This window comes from Lynx canadensis, chromosome B1, assembly GCF_007474595.2.
Source record: "Lynx canadensis isolate LIC74 chromosome B1, mLynCan4.pri.v2, whole genome shotgun sequence".
NCBI classification, from domain to species: domain Eukaryota; kingdom Metazoa; phylum Chordata; class Mammalia; order Carnivora; family Felidae; genus Lynx; species Lynx canadensis.
In genome coordinates this window covers 204,419,244-204,442,491 of record NC_044306.2, presented here as the reverse complement: position 1 = coordinate 204,442,491, position 23,248 = coordinate 204,419,244, and the positions used below count along the sequence as shown (strand labels likewise).

Below are 23,248 nucleotides of genomic sequence, written 5' to 3'. Positions count from 1 at the left end.
GCCTTCTCATAAGGACGCTAGTCTTACGGTAACAGGACCCCACTTTCATGACCTCATTTAACTGAGTCTCTGCCCAGAGGCCCCTACCTCCAAATGCAGCCACACTGGGTGTTAGGACCCAATGTAGGAATTGGGGAGGGCACGACTCCGTGCACAGCACCCTGCTAAAGCATCATCTGGCTGCTGACAGGACTTTCTAGAAGCTCCCATTGTTGCGCTTTGCGAGACTCAGCAAGTCTGGGCGTTTGGCCTTCCCCAGGGCAGGACTAGGGGTCCTCACAGCCATCCTTGGTTTCGTGCCCTTCCTTTTTTAATAGAAAGTTTAAACTGATCTGTAATGACAGAAAGCAGACCAGCATTAGTGTGGGGATGGGGGGGGCAGGGGAGAGGCTGGGAGGGAACGAGGAGGGGAGAGCACAGAGGGGCCGAGGAAATGTTTGGGGATGGCAGTTCTGTTCACTACCTTGATTGGGTGGCTGCCTCACTGGGTACACAAATGTCAGAACTTATCAGACTATCCACATTAAATATGTGCAGCTTATCATATGTCAGTTATACCTCAATAAAGCTGTTCAAAAAGTTGTTTTAGTTACAAACCATAAGAGACTGCTAAATACAGAGAACAAACTGAGGTTGCTGGGGGGTGTTGGATGGGGGATGGGCTAAATGGGGGATGGGCATCAAGGAGGACACTTGCTGGGAGGAGTAGTGGGTGTTGTGCGAGTGATGAACCACTGGGCTCTGTTCCTGAAATCATTATTATGTTATTTGTCAACTAACTTGGGTTTAAATTCAGAAAGATAAACAAATGAATGAATAAAAAAACATTGTTTTCATTAAACTTTTAATTTTGACATAACTGTGATTCACACGTGGTCATTGAAACAGGGAGGGATCCGTGTACCCTTCACCCTGCTTCCCTCGATGGTCACATTTTACAAAACTGCGGAAAGATACTGTAAACCAGGACATCAACAGGGACGCAATCCACCCGGCTCGGATTCTCTGCCTCACACACTTGTGCGATAAGCATGGGCGATTCGTGCCACACAATCTTACCACATGGGTAGGGTCACAATCGACCACCACAGTCCAGACACAGAGCTGTCCATTCCCCAAGGATCCCTCACGTTGCCCTTTTCTTTAAAAAATGGGTTTTTAAACAAATTTTTAATGTTCCATTTATTTTTGAAAGAGAGGGAGAGACAGAGTGTGAGCGGGGGAAGGACAGAGAGAGACGGAGACACAGAATCCGAAGCAGGCCCCAGGCTCCGAGCTGTCAGCACAGGGTCCGACAAGGGGCTCGAACCCACAAACCCTAAGACCCTGACCTGAGCCGAAGTTGGACGCTTAACCAACTGAGCCACCCAGGCGCCCCCTCCCACACACACAAAAAATTTAATTGTGGTGAAATACACATAACACAAAATCTTCCACTGTAAGATTTTCTGAGTGCGCAGTTTAACAGTAGTATGTGTATGCGCCTCGTTAAAGCTTTTAAAAGTGTGAGCAGATGCAAACTCCACCTCTAAGCGTCCTGAGTCACCACCCCTTTCCGGTTCCCTGTAGGAATGAGGAGAGTACTGACTCCTGACCGGTCAACCACCCCCCCCCCACACACACACACACACCAAGGCCCCCATGGGTCACCACCTGGTCCAGAAAGATAGCTTCCAGGGTCTGTGTTCCCTTAAGGGTGAACCTAGAACATCACACTGGCAGGGCATCCGCACGGGGTCATGTACAGAGGGGTCTGCGGTCGCTGCATCCAGATACGCTGAGGTCCCTCAGCCTGTGCCCCCACCTTCCGCTCCTCAGGACAGCGGGCCTCCCGGTCTGACCACCTTGTTCATGTGTGTCCTGAAAGCCTGGGGAGCCATTTGGCACTCTGGGGGCACACTCTTGACAATTTCCAACCCCTGGGAGATGAAGCTGTCCAGATGGCACACTGGGACCCCAGCAGGTGCTCCAGGGGGGGAATGTACAGCTTTCGGGTCACTCGTATCCCTGCCCCCACCTCCCCTGACCACGCTGCCCTCTGAAACCACTGCTCTGGCCGCTCCCCCACTGGGCACCCAGCTTTAATCCTGAGACAAAGTCCCAGCTGAGGCTGGGGCCTCTACTGTCTCCTTCTCTGCCAAGTGCAAGTCCAACGCCCAGCACCCAGTCACACCCAATTAATGTCTGTTAAATTAATAAACGATGGTCTTAACTCTGTGCCGTTCTGAGATGGTCAGGAGGGGCCCACCACTTCCTTTAATCATGTCAGATGCTAGCAGGGAAAGCCCACAAAGAAACCCCCTGCCTCCCCCCACCCCCCACCCCCCGCCAGCTCTCTCCGCAGCGAGACTCAGGTCCCAAGTGCACGTCCACACAGGAGATGGACAGGGAGGGTCCTGACACAAAGCATCCCACGGTATCCGCCCCCGCTGGATAGCTGGTGCTGTGGAGGGAACGGCGGAGGCTCCCTACAGGACAGAGCTCAGAGCGGGACCCAGGCTGTTGTCTGGCCCACACTCAGCTGGGCGTGAGCCGCACCAGCTAGCTGACTAGTCGCCGGGCCACACCCAGCTGGGCTCTGTCACTCACATCCAAGCTTCTTCAGCACGGGGCAGAAGGAAGAGGCCAGTGGTGGCCCAGTAAGGCACACCTTCTCCCTAGACAGGAGCCCGTGGGGAGCCCTCACAAGTACCCTGGTCAAGGGCACAGGGGCATACACGCACCCCAGTACACGGGGCTGGGACAGCCCTCTGCTTTCCAGTTCAGTGCTAATAGTCTATGCACAGCGTCCTTCTCCAGGGAGGTCTCGGGAGCCTTTGGGGCTTTTTGGCCACTCCAAGCAAGCACGATAGGCCCGGCTGCCTCCTCCATGCATGCACACAGCCCTGACCCTCCGTGCTACTGCACGGCCCTGACCCTCCTTGATATCAAGAACCATCAAAAGGCCCCTGAGAATGACGGGTTAGGGTGAGCACAGCCACACTTACCTCTCTACGTGAAAGGCACGGTGGCTTAGTATTTTATACGTTGTTGGTGCATCGCAGAACACTTGGAAATATCAAAAGACTTCCAATAACTGTGTGATAAGACATCCACAAAAAGCTAATCTCTTCACCCATTACCAGGCTGGCTGTTAAAAGGCAGGCCCTGCGAAGCAGGGACTCTAACAGCACCCAGGTGACCCAGAGCACCTTAGGAGCGAGCGTCGCGGAGGTCACCGCCAGCCCCCAGCTCTGCTGGAATGAGCGGGTCCAGAGCCAAGTATCAAAGCCACGGATCTTGATTGATGCCCTGCCGTATTCACAGAGGAGCCAGGTGGCTGCCATCACACGCGCCCTGGGAACGTGAGCAATGGCAATACAGCGGGCATAGAACCGGAGGTGGCACCGAGGGGACGCAGCCAGGCCCAACTCCAGTGTGACGGCCCAGGAGGCCAGTGTGCGGTCACACGACCCCTCCCCTGAGCTCCAAATCTAACAGGGACTTCTCAGTGGGATTTAGTGGGGCACCCAGCAGGGGACAGGCCACGGGTTAATGAAGACATCAGCCACTCTATGGGGGCACTGCCTCAGTGGGCCTGACTGTGGGGTCCACAAGAGCACATGTGGGTGCAGGCCAGATGGCACACCCACGATGCCAGCCCAGGGCTCAGCTGATGCCAGGACCTCACCTGCAGAGCTCACCCAGGTATGCTCCTGGCTCTAGGTTTGGGCAGATGCTGCTACTGTGGCCATAGGCGGGCCAGCAGCAGTGGGGGGGAGGGGGGCGGGGAGGGGGGGGGGACTGTGGACCCCAGCAGGCTTTCTTCCCTGAGTCCCCAGGCTTGAGACACAGGGTGGGGGTGGGGGTGCCCACACCTGCTACAGGGTCAAATCTCCTGCCTGAGGAGGGCGCCCACTTGGCCAGAACCCAGATGGAGAGTGAGGCGTCTGCCCTCAGCCGAGGTCCAAGTCAGTCCAGTGTCCAAGAACCCTCAGAGGCAGCCACGGCCTGCAAAAACGTTGGCGGGGGGCGGGGGAGGGGGCAGCAACCCAGCAACCCGCTCCCACCACCCAGCATGTGTCCTGCATCCCAGCGACACACCCTCACAGCAGGTGCCGGGAGTGGAGCCCACAAGCCCCAGGTCATAGCCTCCCAGTGACACACCCTCACACTGCCACAGGCACCCACAGCTCGGGGCAATGTGTGCAGAACCTTCTAAGCAGTACAGGTGGTTTCCAGGTTTCCACTAAATGCAGCCTCATCCAGCGTCCCTTTCGAGAGGCTCTGTGAGCTCAAGGCCAAGGAGTAGAGCTGGGGGGGGGGGGGCGGGCAGGGGAGTCATCAGAGGGAGCTTTGCCCAGGGGTTGCGTTTGGGCCACAGTAGCTAGAAACCTAGAATTAAAGTGAGCGAGCACCTCGGCTGATGTCCCCCTTCCACCCTCTCCCCCCACTCACAGCCCCTGCCCCTCCGAGGCCCAAACTGTAAAGCTCTAAGGTCCCATGGGAACAGGGTCAGAGTTCAGTCCCAGCTTCCATGGGGCCTCTTCCTAAGCCAGCTCCAGAGCCCACATGAGTCCTGGGGTGGGTCCTGGCCCTCCCCTTGCCCCCACCTAATGAGAAAGTCCTTTCAAGCCCAGCGACCTGAAGTCCAGCTGTGAGGTCCCAGCCAGCCCCTGTGGCCTCCCAGGGCTGTCTGTTCTCCCAAAAGATACATACAAATGCATCAAGGTCACACAGGCCACTGCGGGGGAAACACCACCAGCTTTTGAAGTCCCGTCTCCGACACCGGAGGAGGGACTTGCTCAGCTCACACGTGTGACCAGTGACGCTGGAATCCCCGGTGCTGGTGGCAGGGGTGGGGGGTAACAGGCGTCAGGCGCCCTGACGTTGACGACAAGCCTCCTGAGGGGAGGACGGACAGACAACCAGCCACGGGGCCCCAGGCAGAGCAGGTGTCTACATCCAGGAGCGCTTCACGCTGGGGGCAGCCCTGCAGGGGCGGGGGCGGGGGGGGGGGGCTGCCGCCCACCTCCTCCCTGTCTACAGCGAGGCTTCAAGGCGACAGCTGCTTCGGGGGCTGGAGCTGGAAGGTCAGCCTGGAGCCTGCAGGGCCAGGGCCTCCCCACTGCAGGGCACTGCCCTCACTCCCACCCCTCCCTTTCCAGGAGCAGGGAGAGGGAGGGCTCCCAAAGCCCTCTGTGCAGCCGCCACCTGGCTACAGTCACCAAAACTCCTGACGGTCAGCAAGCCTCACGTGATGACACGTTGCAGCCACGACGGCAACGACGTTCTCCAGCCGAAGCAATTCTCCAGCCAGGCCACTCGGCTGACGCGATTTCCTAGTCCTGCAAAGCCTGCTAGAAAGCAGCCCGCAGGAAGACAGCTACGGAGCCACACGGGAAATGGGGCGAGCAGGTGGAAACGCATTAACAAACGTCAGTGAGAAGGGTCACGAGGAATATTAAATTTCCATCTCTGTTCACCGATATCTGCTGTGTCCATAATTTGCACTCACTTTACTTTCCATCAGCCTCCCATAAAGAAATCGAGTGGCCGCTCAGGTGGCCACGCCGGTGGCCAGGCCTGCACCCTCCACAGTCAGCTAACACCCATGTGAGTCCTCCCACCCCAGGAACGGGACCCCACTCGGAGGCCCCTGCAGCTGGCATGTCGCAGCGTGTATGAGGAGAGGCCACGGGCATCACACGCCTTTCAGACTCCTCACAACACTGGACAGAGCGTGTCCTCTCCGTGTGACCACCTTGGATGCCGGAGCCCAGCTCCCGACAGGGGCCCAGGAGGGATCGCGGCTCCCATCCAGGGGACCTTGCCCCTGCCCCGAGAGTGGGGCGTGGAAACAAGAGCCTGTGAGAAAGACACCGCCATGCTGCTTCTCACAGGATTCACAGAGCGCGGCTCCCAGTGAGCCCCGGGGGTGGGGTCTGGGGCCACCTTGGAAGACCCACCCAGGCCTCCGATCTCGAGGAGTTTCGGTTCACAAGCAGGGACACCGCTGGGACACCCTGCTCACCAGGACTGGGGCGGCCCCAAGGCCAGGGCACACAGGTTGGGCAGCCATAGGTCCCCCATCTGGGCACCTCATGGCTCACACAGGCCCCACTCTCCCCCATGAACCACCCTCCATTCGTCAAGAACCACAACAGGAAAAACAGTTCAGTGGTCCCCCAAAAAGTTAGACCTAAAGTTCCCATGTGACCCAGAAATTCTGTTCCTGTGTATCTACCCAACAGAATGAAAACACGGGAAAATGTGTACATGGATGTTTATCGCAGCTTATTCACAGCAGCCCAGAAGAGGACCCAGCCCAGAAGTCCACAGATGGATGAAGTGTAGACAGAAGGTAGGCTATCCATACGATGCCATTCATCCTTCCAAAGGAAATTCCAACACCTGCTGCAAGGTTGATGAAACCAGACACTGAAGACCCCACGTCGTATGATCCCCTTTCTGTGAAATGCCCAGAACAGAAATGCACAGAGACAGAACGCAGGCCAGAGGTCTCTGGGGGCAGGAGGGGGAGAGTGGACACAGCCCCCCACACGCATGCTGGGTACACGAATGCCACTGAGGCAAACAGTAAACTGCGTGTGATGTGAATGCCACCTAATTTTTTAAGAAATGACACATATAAAGGAGTCTAGGTGGCACAGCTGGTTAAGCATCCAACTCTTAACCTCTGCTCAGGTCGCGATCTCACAGTTTGTGGGATCGAGCCCCATGTTGCATGGGCTCTGCACTGACAGCACCGTGCCAGCTTGGGAGTCTCTCCCTGTCTCTCTCTCTCTCTCTCTCTCTCTCTCTCTCTCTCTCTCTCTCTGCTCCTTTCCTGCTTGTTGTGCTCACACACTTTCTACAAGTAAATAAATAAGCTTTTAAAAAAAGAAAAATATGTACAACAACAACAACAACAACAAAGCTATAATGGGCCTTGTCAACAAGCTGGGTTGGTGCCCAAAAGCACATCCTTGGGAAAGGCCCAAGGCAAGCGGCAGACCGCAGGGCTGGGCCCCGGGCACTGGGTCTGAGTCTGGGGGAGAAGCCACGTGCCCCCCGCCCCCGCATGCCACGCTGTGCACAGAACACAAGTGACAGGTCACGTCTGACACTGCCACTTGCCTTTTCGGTTTTGTCCACGTGGTGAGGCGGGCTTCCAACCCCACAGCCCCTATTCTAGAATAATCTGCAGCACGACAACTGGAGTGTCAGCAGACCAATCGTCTCCCTCAGAGTTCAGACACCTGTTAGAGGCTGCACATCCACCGCGATCAGAATACGGATGGGGCACCGAGCGCAGTGGGGCACGGCCACGCCGGCCTCTCTGGGACTGAGCTGGACTGCTGGGCAGCAGGTCAGGCCTGACCCTGTGGGCGTGGTCAGAGGGCAGAGGCCAGCAGGCCAAGAGGGTCATTCCTGAGACTCACCGGTGCTTGAAGAGGAGGGGGAAGCTCGGCACTGCTCTGCCTGTCGCCTGCCCTCCATTTGGCCCCTCGGGTCCTCCCCCACAGTCTCAAGACACATCCGCTAAATAGGGCCGCACAGTTCTTGGGTCCAGCCACGACCCAAGTGGGGGCTCGGTGGGGGGACAGAGGCTGCCAGGGAAACACTGCCCCCAAAAGCCTTTCTGGTTCCATGCACCCCTCCTCCAGATCCTTCCCGGTCTGTGACAAGTGAGTTTGCAGCCGGACCCTTCGGCAGCCCCTCCTCAGCCTGGCAAATGCCTCCCTGGGGGTCCACATGCTTTCTTGCTGGCCCTGAGGCAGCTCAGAGACCCTGGTCTCCCCCAGCCTTTACCAGAGCCCTGTCCCTGGGGCCAAATGACAGAGGTCTGGACTCAGGCTCTCTGTGGGGCACTTGGGGCCAGAGATTCTCAGGGGTGTCAGTTCCCAGTCTGGGAGCATTCATCCCGGGGAAAACAACTCCGGCAAGTGTCCTCAGTCAGCGATGCAGGGGGAATGTATGAGGGGCCAGAGGCCATGGTCCTGGAGCTGGGTCCCTGCACGCCTGACAGCTGGGCTCTCTGGAGCTCGGCCAGTCTGTCCCACCCGGCCAGGTCCCAGGGCCCGGGGTAGCCGCCTGCCGGAGGGTCAGTGCTCAGCTGCAGGGCCAGGAAGGCAGCTCCTATGTCGTCCCATGGCCTCCCGTTCAGCTAACAGGTGAGGAGACCAGAGCTGGCCCCGGCTGCTGAGCCCAAGTCCTCGGCCCATCTGTACTCAATCCTGAGCCACTGCTGGGCTCTGGGTGGTGCAGACTTCTCCCAACAGCAGAGAGGCTCCTCGGAGGCTCATGGGCACAGTCGGCAGGGAGTCCAGCAAGGAGGGGCCACCGGGCACCATCTGTCCCAGGACGTGCGGCTCCCATCATTCCTTCCTCTCAAAGCTGAAACCAAGACCACAGAAGGTAACAGATACCCAATGGGGCGGCACGTCTCCGGCTGGGAAGTTTTTCACTCTGTAAGTAGCACGCGGGTGCTCCCCCTGGGCTCCTGCGTGTGCTTAACTCACGGTCTGACGTCACCCTCACCTCGCGCCTCCTCCAGAGCCACCAAGGACCCACCCCCACCGGGTGCTCCTGGCTAGTGTGTCCGACCCCCGCGTTTTGGGGTCACTCTGCCCAAACCCCCGCTTCTTGCCGCTCCACAGGGTAACTGCTGCACTGACGTGCCGCGAGCTCCTTGCCTCCCACACCCTCCTCTGACTCTTGATTTTCCTTCTGGAATACACTTCCCGGTCCTTGTGCAGCAAGGATTCGGGGGTGGCTACACTTTCGTCTTCATCTAAAACCGTCTTCCATTTCATCCCGGTGCTGACGCAGCCCGGCAAGTGCCGTGCTCCCCAGGGCCCTCCCCCAGCCCAGCCTGGAGTCTGGGCCGGCGCCTGGGAAGGCTCCCCTTGCTCCCTGCCCCCGCCCCAAGCCCCATCAGATGCACCTTGACCCTCATCCCACCTTCCCGGCCTGCCCATGAACTTCTGGAACCTCAGAGTGATCGCCTCACCCCTGCATGAGGTGGGTTGGTTTTTCATTTTTAATTCAACGACTCTCCCTCTCAGTCCTGGGAGTTCTACAGGCTCTCCGTTCCCACACCTCGTTCTCGTGAGTCTCTGTTCATGTTTTTACCACGCATTCCACATCAGAGGCCGGGCGGGAGGGCCCCCCTCCGGACGGGTGAGTTTTACTCTGCCAGGCACCCCAGTGACACAGTGTGGGATAGGGTTTTCCTAGCTGCCTGTCACCCACGCCTCAGCTTCCTGTGTGAACCCCTCTAACCCACCCCTGCCCTGGAGCCATGCTTCTCCGCTGCCACTACCCGTCCCCCCCCCCCCCCAGGCCCCGGCCACCACCAGAAGGCCATGCTTGCCCGCCCTGAACGCAGCTAACCCTCTAAAATGGTGCAAGAGACGCCTGTGACTTCAGGGCTGGGCCTCAGGAGACCCTGCCATTCCCGCTGGGGCACCAACACCATCGCGCGACCCCCCCCCACCGTCAGCCTCCTGGTGGACAGGAGGCCGTGCAGAGGGGGACCCAGCTGCCAGAGGGCATGGAAGGAGACAGGTGACAGCCGCTGAGCCCCACCCATGTGTGGCCCACAAAATGGGGTGACTGTTCTGGTTCTCAGGGCCACGCTCTCAGCCCTGGGGCCAGCTCGGTACAATTCTGCACTCCTGGGCACCCACCGTGGGGGCTCCGCCATCCACATGGACATTCCGTGGGCACCCCAAGCGCCACGGTTCCCACCTGGGCTCCCAGGCCCCTTGCCCCACCGGCCCTCCCCCACACCCTCACGTCCAGCTAACAGCACCCCTCAACCTCCCCGCCGGGCCTTTCCATCCCAGAGTCCTGGCTGCCATCCCCTTACCTGAGCCTCAGCCAGGTCTCCGTCAGAGCCCCAGCTTCCAGTTCTCCCCCTGAATCGACTCCCTCCCCCTGAAGGATCTGATCCCATCAAGACCGTCACCACAAGTGACCTGCACCTGGGTCCCTCCCCCTTCTGGCACCACACACACACACACACACACACACACACACACACCCTGGTGGGGCCGCCCTGCTCACTCTGCTGACTGCATCTGTCCCTCAAATCCCAGCTCCTCTGGGTCCTGGCCCCCTGGCCACCACACCTGACAGCCCTGAAGGTGCCCACCGGCCAGCACCCCTGCGCCCATGGTGAGGGCTGCACATGACCAGGACACGCTCTCCCTGGGCAGCCCCAGGAGCTGCGGTGTGGTTTCAGAAATCTGCACACAGAACCCCTCGCCGCTGTCCTCCGGAAACCCCAAAACCGAGGGCCTGGGAGGGGTGGTTTCAAAGGGCCTCAGGGCGCCAAGCCCCGCCGGAGATGCATCTCCTGACCTTCCAGGAAAAGTCCCTTGATTGTCTCAAAAACTGCTACGATTCTCAAAAAAAAACTCTCAAAAGCGGCTTAATTCCCTTTCTTATTGAGGTAAAATTCACCTAAGATACAATTAACCATCTTAAGTCACATTTCAGGGGTATTTAGTGCTGTGCCACCACCACCTGTCTCCAGTTTTAAAACCTGTTTATTGCCCCAAAAGGAACCTTGGACCCTCTGGCCGTCGCCCCCCTCTTCCCACCCCTGCCAGCCACCACGTGCGTTCTGTGTCTACAGACCTGCCCTCCGGACCCTCTGGCCGTCGCCCCCCTCTTCTCACCCCTGCCAGCCACCACGTGCGTTCTGTGTCTACAGACCTGCCCTCCGGGACAGTAGGGGAAGCAGAATCGTAAAGTTTGTGTCCCTTTGTGTCTGGCTTCTCCACATGTCACATAATGATTTGAAGACTCGTCCATATTATAACCTGAAGTTCCTTCCTTTTCCTGGTTGAATAATATTCCATCGTGTGGCTGGACCACACTTCATTTCCTCACTCACTGTTGGTGGACACTCGGGCCACTTCCGATTTCTGTTACGCATAATGTTGCTATAAACGCGGGGATACGATTCTTAAACGTATCTGACATTGGGGGCACCTGGGTGGCTCAGTCCGCTGAGCGTCCATCTTCGGCTCAGGTCATGCTCCAGGGGTTCATGAGTTCAAGCCCCTTGTCAGGCTCTATGCTGCCAGTGCAGAGCCGTCTTCAGATCCTCTGCCCCCCGCCCCTCCCCAGCTCACACTCCCTCTGTGTGTCTCAAAAAAATAATGCATCCAACACTGAAGTAGCTGATTCCGCTTTTAAACTTTTTTTGTAATTACAATATCCCTAAAAACAATAGGAAACATTCTCAAAAACTAAACACCCAACAAACGGCTGCCCCAAAGACACCACCCCCAGGGGTGGGTATGTGCTCCGTTTTCTCCAGGCACCCAGTGTATGACGGCCGCGGTCGTGGGGGAGCTTGGGGGGTCCCCGCGGGGCAGAGACTCACAGAGCCCCCGCGCAGAGCTCTAAGGAGCCCTCGGCCATGAAGGCAGCCCCACTTGAAGTGCCCCCAACATTCCCCTGCCCCCACCCTGCACAAAACAAGGAGAAATGGAAGAGCCTCAAAATACTTACTGTAAGAAAGAAAAAAACCTCCCATTCATCTCACCCAACTACTCTACATAAATTATCATAATATGAAACATTCTGTTCTACTTCTGCTTTATCTATTCAGATCAGTGAAAACAAAAAAGAATCCATTCATTTTTGTCCTCTTCCTTCAAACACTTAAACTGCCCATCAATACCTCGGTTTCTTTTCATTCCAACTGTGAAAAGTACAAAGCCAAATGCTTCATCAAACCGGACTCATGTAAACGCTGATGACGGCTTCAGCTCCTTCCTGCAGGAGACGCACGGCTCAGGGCAGCCGCACTTGCCAATTCCAGCTCCGGGGCCCAACAGACCGGAGTTCAAATCTAGCTTTCCCTCTTCCCGGCTGTCAAGGTCCCAACAAGTCAAGATCTCGTCCCTGACATCTCGTTTGTAAACCAGGTACATCAGATGTTCACAAGCGCCCCCACAACCTCAGCGCCAACAGAGATCTACCCCCCCCCCCCGGGCTGTCACTCACACCCAGCCCCTCTGCCTTGGCCACCCCATGGCTCTGGAGTCCTTTCCTGGATCACGAGCCTCCGGCTGAGGAGGGGGGATGGGGCGGGGACAGGACACAGGAGGATGGCCTGAGAGGTTGGGGGCCAGACCTGACACAGCAGAGCCCACTGACGCCCGCTCTGGCTGAAATTCAGCCCTGGGGCAGTGGGTCAGCACCCGGCCGCATCTCAGCCCAGGGAGGGCACAGGAGACGGCATCTGTAATGCCTGAAGTAGCCTGAGTCAGGTCCTGTTTCTAGCAACCCGGGACCGGACACGCCACAGAAAGGGAGGCAGGGTGCGCCTTCTAAGACACTCTCACTCTTGGGGCGCCTGGGTGGCTCAGTCGGTTGAGCGTCTGACTCTTTTTTTTTTTATTTTTTTTTTCAACGTTTATTTATTTTTGGGACAGAGAGAGACAGAGCACGAACGGGGGAGGGGCAGAGAGAGAGGGAGACGCAGAACCGGAAGCGGGCTCCAGGCTCCGAGCCGTCAGCCCAGAGCCCGACGCGGGGCTCGAACTCACGGACCGCGAGATCGTGACCTGGCTGAAGTCGGACGCTTAACCGACTGCGCCACCCAGGCGCCCCAAAATTTTTTTTTTTAATGTTTATTTTTGAGACAGAGAGAGACAGAGCACGAACGGGGGAGGGGCAGAGAGAGAGGGAGACACAGAACCGGAAGCGGGCTCCAGGCTCCGAGCCATCAGCCCAGAGCCCGACGCGGGGCTCGAACTCACGGACCGCGAGATCGTGACCCGGCTGAAGTCGGACGCTCAACCGACTGCGCCACCCAGGCGCCCCAACAACCCTGAACTTCATACTGCACTTGGAAGCAGAGGGTGTTGAACTGCAACAAACATTTCACTTCCTAGAATTTGATTTCATGCACCTAATTTTTTCAAATATACAGATTTCAGTTCTGGAATCTAGGGACCGGGTCCTTTAAAAAAAAATTTTTTTTTTCAACGTTTATTTATTTTTTTGGGGACAGAGAGAGACAGAGCACGAACGGGGGAGGGGCAGAGAGAGAGGGAGACGCAGAATCGGAAGCGGGCTCCAGGCTCCGAGCCGTCAGCCCGGAGCCCGACGCGGGGCTCGAACTCCCGGACCGCGAGATCGTGACCTGGCTGAAGTCGGACGCTCAACCGACTGCGCCACCCAGGCGCCCCTAGCGTCTGACTCTTGATCTTGGCTCAGGTCCTGACTTCACGGTTCGTGGGTTTGAGCCCCACATCATGCTCTGTGCTGAAAACATGGAGCCTGCTTGGGATTCTCTCTCCCTCTCTCTGCCCCTCCCTCGCACTCTCTCTGTCTCTCAGAAATGAATAAATGAACTTAAAAAAAAAAAAAGACACTTCACTCTCATAATAACCTGGAAGTCACTGGAAAGCCTCAGTGACCGCTCAGACCCCACGAAACGCTCCGCGGGCGGTCTTATATTAGTCCACACCCAAGAGAGCCGCTGACATTGACACCGGTCATTTGTTGAGCCGCTCCTATGAGCGTCCGACAGAGATGACCAAGTTCCACGCAGCAGGTCCCGTCACCCCACCTGACAAGCAGGGAAACTGAGGCACAGGGCCAGGCAGGGACGGGGGAGGATTCCCACCCAGGCCCCAGTGTCTGCTGCCCTGTCTGCAGCTTCGTGCTATTTATGCCAGAGCGGGCAGCGAGGTCAGCCCGGGGAGACAGGAGAGAAACACGGAGACCCGCAGCTTTCGGCGCATGCGTTTGTCTTCCAGCTGGGACCCGCTCACCGTGTTCCCCTTTGCTGGGCACAGGGCATGCCACGTAGGAGCCGTGGCTGTCCAGCGCTGTCACCCCAAACGAGACAAAACCACAGCTCTGCCATCAAGAACTGCAAATGACCGCTGAGTCACGTATACGCCCTCAGATGTGCATCTTACACAGTTAAAAGAAGCCTGTCTTCTGTTCTGGGGACTCCCGGCAGGGCAGCGTTAGGAGAGGCACCAAAGCATCCCGACGTTACCCATCCTTCTGAAGGTAGAAGGAGATTACCTAACAGGCCTCCCGTTCGGAGAGGGGGGCAGTCCGCTGACTCCGGCTCCCTCCCCGCCACGCCACTGCCCGCGGACTCCGAGACCAGAGATCAATCAGGCAGCACTCAAGACTCCCGGCCTGTGACTCGCCCATTTCACAGTCACCATCAGAACAGGAACGTTTCCCGTTACTGTGCTCCTCTGACTGTGAAGTGCAGACCCTGAGCGATGACATAAGAGCCGGCACAGAGACTGACACTCACCATCCGTCAGCCACTCAGCCCCTCCCTGGCCCTGCAAGTGCCAGGGGCACAGGGCTGGGCGTGTGAAGCCACACACAGAAACACAGCGAAGCCTCGGAAACGAGATGGGGACCTCCCCCTGAGTCACTCCCTACCCAAGCAGGTGGGCTCCATAAACCACCTTCAGGGACGGGCACCTCTCAGGCCCTCCCGTTTGCCCAGAGCCTCCAAGTGCTGAGGCATCCGAAGGAAAGCTCTCCGGAGGGGCGGCCAGATGGGGCAGCAGGGAGGAGGGCCCGTGCCTTCTGAATCCTGGGATGACAGAGATGGGTGTGTGGGCCAGCCCAGCCTGCTGTGACTCAGCACTGCCGAGCATCCTTCCCAGGACTCCGCGAGCCCCCTCTGTGCCAGGCACCTGCTGGCAGAGGGAGCTCAGCCCCGGCACAGCCTGCGTGGCCAGGCTTTCCGGAACACTGGCTTTCCAGTAGCTCACCTCAGGGAGGAATGTGTTCCTCCAAGGATGGCCTCAGCTGTAGCCGGGCACTCCGAGTTTATCAGCGGAAAATGCAGCCCGGCTGGAAGTTCACATTAAAACCCCAAGCTCCTGAAACAGTGTCTGTGCCTGGCACCAGGATCCAACGTGGCTCTGCGAGGTCGGCAGCTCGCTTCCCAGGCAGGCAGAGCAGGGACATCGAGGCACGTGCTGATACTGCCCTCCCAGACCCAAGGGCAGCAGGACCCAGGTGGAGGGAAGACTACCCATCTCACCAGCTTCCGCTGGAAGCCCTCCCACAGCCCTGGGGTCTGCCGATGCCCTGGCTGGATTTCTCCAGGTCTCTGTCGGGGAGTCCCGAAAGGATGATGGGCTTTGCAACGTCTCTGCACTTTGGGGGCCGTGCAGACACAAACCCAGGCCCTTCCCATGGCCCTGTGACCTGCTGGCTCAATACCTGAAGGACTCCTCCCTGCTACGGCATGTCCAGGGTCCTGCGCCCCGCCGGGTGGTCAAGGAACAGAGGGCCAGCTCCACGCCCATGACCAGGGGGCCTGGGACTCCGGAAACCAGGAGGGACCGTGCACAGGGCTCTAGACGCCCTGGTCCACTGAGGCTGGGTTAAGTTGCAAACACCCTATCTGGATGTACGCTCGGGCAGACTTCACAAAGCTCAAAGGGTCCTTCTTACAAAAAGCACACATGCCCATCACATTACCCGGGCTTCTGAGAAGGCTACGTCATCTCTGACCTGAACCCAGGGTACTGACCGTTCCCAGATAAACATCAGTCACTAAAGCACTGTATTCACAAGGAATGTTAATGACCCACATCCCAGGAGTCGTTTGGGGGTACGGACCAGAGAGCGCTTCATGGAGCGCAGGGCGGAGCATGGTAACCCCCATCCAGCTGGACGGTATCACCTACCCACCCATCAATTCTTCCTCAAAGATGGAAAACACGAATTTGACCTGTACCATCACTACGATGCTCTTTAATGACGGCTGAGCTATCCCGGCTGGGCCTGGTCTGGGGCCCCCTTCCGCTATGCCAGGATTTCACCCTTTAGCACAGTGACCAGGCGTCAACAAGAAAGCTATAACCCAGCAAGAAACACAAGTATTAACACTTTCGTTTCAAATGGAGATACCAATTGTTCCGAAAGGTTTCGCCTTCTTAAAGTTCACTCTTTCTTGGAAGGACTTTCCCTAAACAAAAGTCAAAAAAGCTTGTCACCAACATCACAAAGGGCAGGCTGATAAGCTTTCCCACACATTCCTTTCCTATCCAGCTTTCACAGTCCAGATAATACTGACAAATCCCGAACACTTCACATGAAGAGAAATTATAGTGTTTAAAAGATGGCCTTGAAGAAAATAAATGGAAACATGAGAGATAGGTAATGTCATTTTAATGTTAAACTACTATATTATACATCAAAGCTTTTTTTTTTTAAACCCAACTGAGGTAGTTATTAATGATTCAGATATCAAAAATTTTAAGTGTCAGAATGTTTTAAAGCACTTCTGAATCCTTTTTAGAACTGCGAGAACAATGAATATTTTTGGCTTCACAATATTTTCCACTGCACTGTAATGAACAAGAAGCTTGGTGTTCAGTTTTAGACCAAAGCAGGGATTAAATCAAGAATGCAGTTTGAATTGTGTATCTATCTAAATACAAAAGTGAAAAAAAAAAAAATCGTAACTGCAGGCAACAGTCTCCCCCAGACACATTCCCCCGCAGCTAACTCTCACACCTCTTGTCCTCCAGCCTGGAATCTTCCCAGCACTGACTCTGTGCTCACTTGTCCCCAATGGATTAAATTAGAAAGGTAAGGGAACCAGAAAATTCAATTCATAATCCAAGACAAAAGTCTGAGCTTTGGTTTGAAAAATGAAAAGCTACTGGGGTGACCTAATATGCTCCAACTCTTCAAACAATCAAGATATTTAACTCCAGAGACAGATCCCAAACAAGAGACCGCCGAAGTTCAAGCTGACTGCAGGGCACCACGCCAAGGCCAGACGCAAAGACCTCAGATGGACGTGTGTCTCAAGTCCAAGGCTCAGGGACAAATATCAGACGTGACCTGACACGAAGCACCAGCCCTCCCTTCTCCGCTGCACCTTTATGACTGGTTAACACCTGCCCTCCACCCAGCCCCCGTCGGCCCCTGGAGCTTGTCTTAGAAGGGCAGCTCCCTGCTGGAGAGGGAAACTTAGGGGTACCATTCTCCATTCCAGGGCACAACCTCAAGGGCAGTATTGTTTTCCACTTTTGAAGACTTTCCCCTCAGCTGAAACGGTGCAGCTATTAATGAAACAGAGAGTGCACCACTGCTCTTCCTCCCCTTCCAATGAGACAACACAGTTAGGTGATCCTGGAATCAAGGCCGACTCCGGAGCCACGGCTGGAACCTGGACTTCTGACAAAAGTGTTTTTGGAAACACCAGAATGTTACCTGACCTGTGATACATTTCCCTGCCAGCCTCTGCTGTCCACCCTAGATATGACCTTTTGACGAGAGGACTTGATTTTTCCTTAACCGGAGACAAAAGTCACACACACAAAAAGCCATTCCTTGTACAGATATCCTATGCAGTGGCTGTCACCTCCCCCTGACAACCCCCTCGCAGGACAGCAGGAGGGCTGAAACTGGCCTTAGGGGAGACTGCAGTGAGTGAGGAGCGGGTAGGTAGAAAATGACCGGGGAGGTCCCAAACCACAGGGAGCCAGGAAGCACCAGGGTCCCACCAAGCCACCACCACCCCCACCACCACGGATAAGGAGCTGCTACAGGGCAAGGTTGGGAGGCCAGTGGCTGTACCTGACGCGGAAGAACCGAATCCTCTCTGGGGAAGGCCAAGGCGGAGCAAGGAGCACCACAGGCATCCTAATCCTTCAGCCCAACACTCCGGAGAAATCTCCGACCCCAAACACCACGAAGCACAAGCTTCCAGGTCCCTGGGCTCGTCCCCTAGACCCCGGTCTCCCCAAACAGATCTGCTGCCTCCCCGGAACTGGCGCACCAGGAGGGCACGGATTTAAAGAAACCCCCACCCTGAGAGACCACCCACGTGGGGGAGGGAGGGCGGGGAAGCCCAATCCAGAAAAGCGGTCCAGCCTCGCGGGGAGCAGTGGGTTCCCTGGGTCGTCAGTGACACTGCGGCCACGATGTCCCCTGGTCGCCTCGGTGACCCCACCCCAGCGTCATCGCCCCCAGCCAAGACCCCAGCGCCTCCGCCTGCCCGCTGCGCCGGCCGGCAGCTTGTAGCCCCGGACCCCAAAGGCGCCCCCAGGACTCTGGGCCCCGCGCCCCGTACCGCGGCCCCCGGCCCCGCGCTGTCCACAGCGGACACGAGCCCGGGCCGCCGGCGGGACGCAGCGCCCGCAGTGCGACTGGCGCAGCCGCCAGCCGCCGACCCCACGGGCGAGGGGCGCACCCGTCCTGGATTGGGGAGCACGCGGGTGGGCGCGGGCCAAGGACCCGGCCGAGGTGCGGGTCAGTGCTGGTTCGGGAAGGCAGGGCCGGGGCCGTGCGATGGGGATCCGCTCTGCACACAGGGTAGGAGGGGTCAGCCCGGGACCCGGGGAGAGGAAAGTGGGGGTCCGCTCCAGAACCTGGTAGAGGTGGGGCGAGGGTCTCTTCCGGAGCGCAGGGCGAGGCTGGGGAGTACAGTCCGGGCACAGGATAACGGGGACGGGCAGAAGAGGAATGAGGGGGTCCCCCACCACCACCCCGGTTCAGGCAGCAGGGATGAAAAGGTCCTTCCGGGACGCAGGAGAAGTCGGAGGGGGTCGGCTTCGGGCTGCGGGTCGGGGACCCCGAGGTGCGAGCGCGGCGCCCAAGCAGGACGGGGATGAGCAGGGAGCGGGACGCGCCCTGGCCGCGGGCAGAGGAGGGAAAGCGCGCCCCGGCCGGAGCGCGGCGGCAGGAGGGTCAGTCTTGGACCTGGCTTAGGAAGGGGTGGGGGAGGCGGGACCCGCCGCAGGGGTCCCGGCACCGTGCGCGCGGGTCGCCGAGCGGAGCGGAGGTGTCGGCGGCCGGCGAGAGAGGGGTCTGCCTGGGCAGAGAGGGACGGGCGCTCACCTTGGGTTTGTACAGCCACTTTCGGAACCTGTTCATCATCGCCGCGCCGGCCCGGCCCCGCGGCCCTCGCCTCCGCAGCGCTGCGCCCGGCCCGGCTGCGGCGCGGGGCGGACGCGGGGGGCAGGGCCGGGCCGGGGCCCGCGCGGTCCCTGGGCGGCTGGCGTGAGCGGAGCCGGGCGCGGGGCGGGCGGAGGGCGGCGGACAGGTGCGCGGGGCAGGTGCGCGGCCGGAGCTGCTCCGCGAGCGGCGCGCAGGGCGGACCCGCAGCCCCGCTGCAGGCGGACGGGCGCACGGGCGGACGCGAGCACGCGGGCGCCGGCTCCTCGCGGCTCACTGACACCCCGCGCCTCGCCGGCCACCGCGCCGCGCGCCGCACATGCGCCGACGCGCCGCGAGCCCCCTGCCCGCCGCCAGCAGCCGAGGCCGCCCAATCCCGCGGCGCCGTGCCGCGCCCCACCCGAGGCGCGCTCCCCGCCGGAGGGCGACCCGGCGCTCCCGGTGAGGGCGAAAAACTACAAGTCCCGACGGGCATTGGGGGGAGGCGGGGCCCTGGGCGCGGCGTCCTTGGCCGCACAGCGGGCGCTGTGCATTCCGGAGCTTGTAGTCTTCCCGCCGGCGGCGCCGGTGCGTGGCTCCGGTTGCTAGGTGACGACGCCCAAACTGCACCCCGGCGCGAGCTCCCCCTGTCCGGGTGGTGGCAGAGGTCCCGGCTGAACAGAAGAAGTGAAGTGGGGGACCCGCTGCGATTCGCGAGACCCGCCGCACCCGCTGGCCCTGGCATCTGCTGTGGCGGCGGGTGGAGGTGGGACGGAAGGTTTGGCGGCAGGAGCTCCTGTGAAGCCAGCACACAGGTAGGAGGGGGAAGGGAGCAGGTGGAACCCGACAGGGAGGAGGGCGAGGCGCGTTTCCTCAGCATCAGCACCTCTCTCCAACAACTTCCCACGGTCAGTCCTCATCTCCTGCTTCCCATCTTCTTACTTTCGCTAATTTTGGTCTTCTTCCCAGCTCCTTGATTAAAGTGAACGGTGCTTTTTTTTTTTTTTTTTTTTTATCGCCACAATAAACGCTGCTTTTTAAAAAGATATTCACCCATATTCACTATTGCCCCCAATGGTGCCCTAATTTGGGTCCATTAAGATAATCACCAAAATCTGAGAACCTGTTTATGTGGCAAGCAGAGAGCTAAAAACATGTGTTGAGTACAAGACACTTTAAATTCCCACTGACAGCTGAAGAAACTGAGGCACAAAGAGGCTGCTGTGTTCCTACCAGATCACAGTTGGCGCTCCCGCAACGGCTTGGAGCTTTCCCTGTCCCCACCCACCACCGCTTCTCTGAGTGTTCTGAGATGTGCAGATTTGGGGTGCGGGGGGCAGAAGTAACTTCTCCCTTGGTAGAGAATTCATTCCCTGAGACTCGTTGGCCCAGGGTCTCAGGGCTCGGGTGGTTCTGGACTCGAGTGGTCCGCGGAAGTCTGTGTGAGTCTCCCCAGAGGCAGCTCCTGAGGTTTCCGTGTGTGCTGGTGGTGGGCCATGTTCTCTTCTGAGTGCCTGGCTAATCTTGCCCACTCCCCTCTAGCTGCCACCCACTCTGCTCCCTTAGGTTGCCAACACACAGACCCCACCCCGTCCCCATTGCCTCCTATCTCCAATTCCTTTCGCCTTTTCTCTCCTGAGCCCGCTCTGATCGGGCTTTCACCCAACTCCCTCTCCCAAGTTCTTCATCAAAGTCATCCTTGACCCTGATGTTGTTAAATCCAATGATTGGAGCTCAGCCCCATCTCTTCCTTGAACCGTTAGCAGCAGGCAAGTCGGCCGAGTGCTCTCCTCCCGGACTCGGCGTCCTCAGTTGGCTGGAACAGATCACACTCCCTGCCACCCCAGTGGTTGCTCCTTCTCAGTCTTCTGGGCAGGGGTCTCCTCTGCTTCCCAACCTCCTGACACTAAAGCCCCGGGACTCAGTCCTCAGAAATTCTCCTTCTTATTTTTTTTTTTAATGTTTATTTATGTTAGAGAGAGAGAGAGGGAGGGAGGCAAAGAGAGAGGAAAGACACAGAATCAGAAGCAGGCTCCAGGCTCTGAGCTGTAGGCACAGAGCCCAAGGCGGGGTTTAAACTCACAAGCCATGAGATCATGACTTGAGCCAAAGTTGGACGCTTAACCGGCTAAGCCACCCTGGTGCCCCAGACCTTGGAAACTCTTCTATCCACTCCTTCCTTGGGTGATTTCCTGCAGTCACATGGTCTGGTAAACACCCATTTTCTCCTGACGTTTCCAAAACTTGCATGTCCAGCCTGAACATCACCCTGGGACTGCAGACCCCTTTACCCATTCTTTGCCAATGGATGTCTAACAAATCCCCACAAACTCAATGTGTCCAAATGGACCTCAATCTTCTCACTGTAGACAGTGGACTATTCTCCACGGTTCTGTCCTTCATTGACTCCAAGGCTAGGGCTGTCGTTGCTTGTGCAGAGGCTTTCTTCCTATCCTCCCCAGTTTGAAACTGTGCACAGGAGGAAGGCTGACCTCGGAGAAGTGGGTGTATCAATTAAGATTAGGTTCAGCTATATGTAACGAAAAATCCAAAGACCAGAGAGGCCCAAGCAAGGTTATTTATGTTTCCATAAAGGAGGTCAATGGGAGGGGCGCCGGGGTGGTTCAGTCGGTTGGACGTCCGACTTCGGCTCAGGTCATGATCTCACGGTTCGTGGGTTCAAGCCCCGCATCGGGCTCTGTGCTGACAGCTCAGAGCCTGGAGCCTGCTTCAGATTCTGTGTCTCCCTCTCTCTCTGACCCTCCCCCGTTCATGCTCTGTCTCTCTCTGTCTCAAAAATAAATAAACATTAAAAAAATAATAATAATAAAAAAAGGAGGTCAATGGGGAGCCAGTCCTGGAAGGTATAACAGCCACAAAAAGTCATCGGGGACGTGGACTCTTCTAGCTTTCTTTTCTGCCACCTTTAACATGTTTCCTCACAGGCCAGGATGGCTGCCTAAGTTCCTGCCATCACTTCCTAAGTCTGGCCAGCAGGAAGGAAAAGAGAAGAAGAGTATAAGCCTCTCCCTTTCAGAGAGACTTTGCAGAAGTCTCACATCCTTGTACTTCAGGGTATATCTCGCTGTTGGGAGGCCAGGGAATGTCATCTTTCAGTTAGGCGGCAATAAACCCAAGTAAAACTCAGTGTTTTGTTATTCAGGAGGAAAGGGAGAGTGGAGATTAAAAAGCAACCAGCAAAACCTGCTGTGTGGGTCTATACTTTAAGCACAATCCGTCAGAGCATGACTTGGCAAAAATCCTTAGGAGGTTTTTACTCGGAATTAAAAGCCAAGAAAAGAATTTATGTTAATTAACACACATTTTGTATCTGTGTAAATGAAGCCTCTCTAGTGGTTGAGGGTGTTGAGCTGGTTTGTGTCTGATGGAATTTAGATCTCCTGTCATCTCATTTCTGTCTATAAAGGATTTGCTAAGAAAAGAGAAGCTTTGGTCCAGCCCACCTTTAAAGTTTCCTTAAATTTGAGACAGTCAGGTCTTGATTCGTGGAGTTAAACCTTGGGAATTAAATACCACTTCCCATGTATCTGGTTTTACCCCATTAGAACAAAGCTGAGGTGCCAAGATATCAGAATCAGAAGACTTTACCGCCTGCCTCCTACCCAAAAACGTCATTGCGTCCACTAAGCTCACAGGCTAATTTCAGTAAGAATGCAGGACTCAAGCGTCTCTTTTCCTGATTGCCACCCTCCTGGCGCCGCTGCTCTGTGTCTCCTCTGCCCCAGGGGCCCTCAGGCCTGGTAGTGAGCCAGACTGGCAGGGACTAATGGTTGCAGCCAGCTGGGCTCCCCAGGGACCCCCCTCCCCCGCACAGCCCCTCACAGACTCCCCCCTGCATCCTCCGCCTGGCTCAGCCATTTGTTGCCTCCAGTTCCGTCCAGGCCCGCTCTGCACTGGGGACAGGGCTTGGCTGCCTCTCTGGCTCTTCTTGGACTTTGAGCCATCACCACAGGGCCTCTTGGAGCATCCCTTCCTCCGAATGTTCCAGCTCCGGGACAGGAGGGAGGGCAGGGAAGTCATCCTGCCTGAGGAACCTCTCCCACTAAACACGTGCAGACCGCCCACGCTCACCACCCACAGCAGGTGCCGGAGGGAACCCTTTTCCTGCCGGTGTCTGGTTCCTCCAGGCAGAGCTGTGTTCAGAGCAGATGCAGAAAGGTGGGGCCAAGGGCCAAACCCCATCCCGGGGCAGTGCCCCCAAGCGCCTGTTGGGGGAGGGGTGAAAAGACTGCATCCTCAACGTTGTTTCTGTAAAAATAGACTTTTGACTAGTTGTGCTCATTTCCTTGTGAGCTCCAGAATGTGTAAATGCTATCTTGCTTTACTATGTTGA

At 57.3% G+C, this 23,248-nt stretch overlaps 2 protein-coding genes across 2 annotated transcripts in view; one reads left to right on the top strand and one right to left on the bottom strand.

The window, feature by feature from the left end:
* ZFYVE28 (zinc finger FYVE-type containing 28) overlaps nt 1-18,903 on the bottom strand; it is a 118,125-nt gene extending 99,222 nt beyond the window's left edge. The window contains exon 1 of the mRNA XM_030314357.1: nt 18,859-18,903. Coding sequence (XP_030170217.1) covers nt 18,859-18,897 — 39 coding nt within the window. The 5' untranslated portion in view covers nt 18,898-18,903. The remainder of the gene's footprint in view (nt 1-18,858) is intronic.
* A 669-nt stretch (nt 18,904-19,572) lies between these two features.
* CFAP99 (cilia and flagella associated protein 99) overlaps nt 19,573-23,248 on the top strand; it is a 40,519-nt gene continuing 36,843 nt past the window's right edge. The window contains exon 1 of the mRNA XM_030314520.1: nt 19,573-19,709. The gene's annotated coding sequence lies outside the window, so the exon portion shown is untranslated. The remainder of the gene's footprint in view (nt 19,710-23,248) is intronic.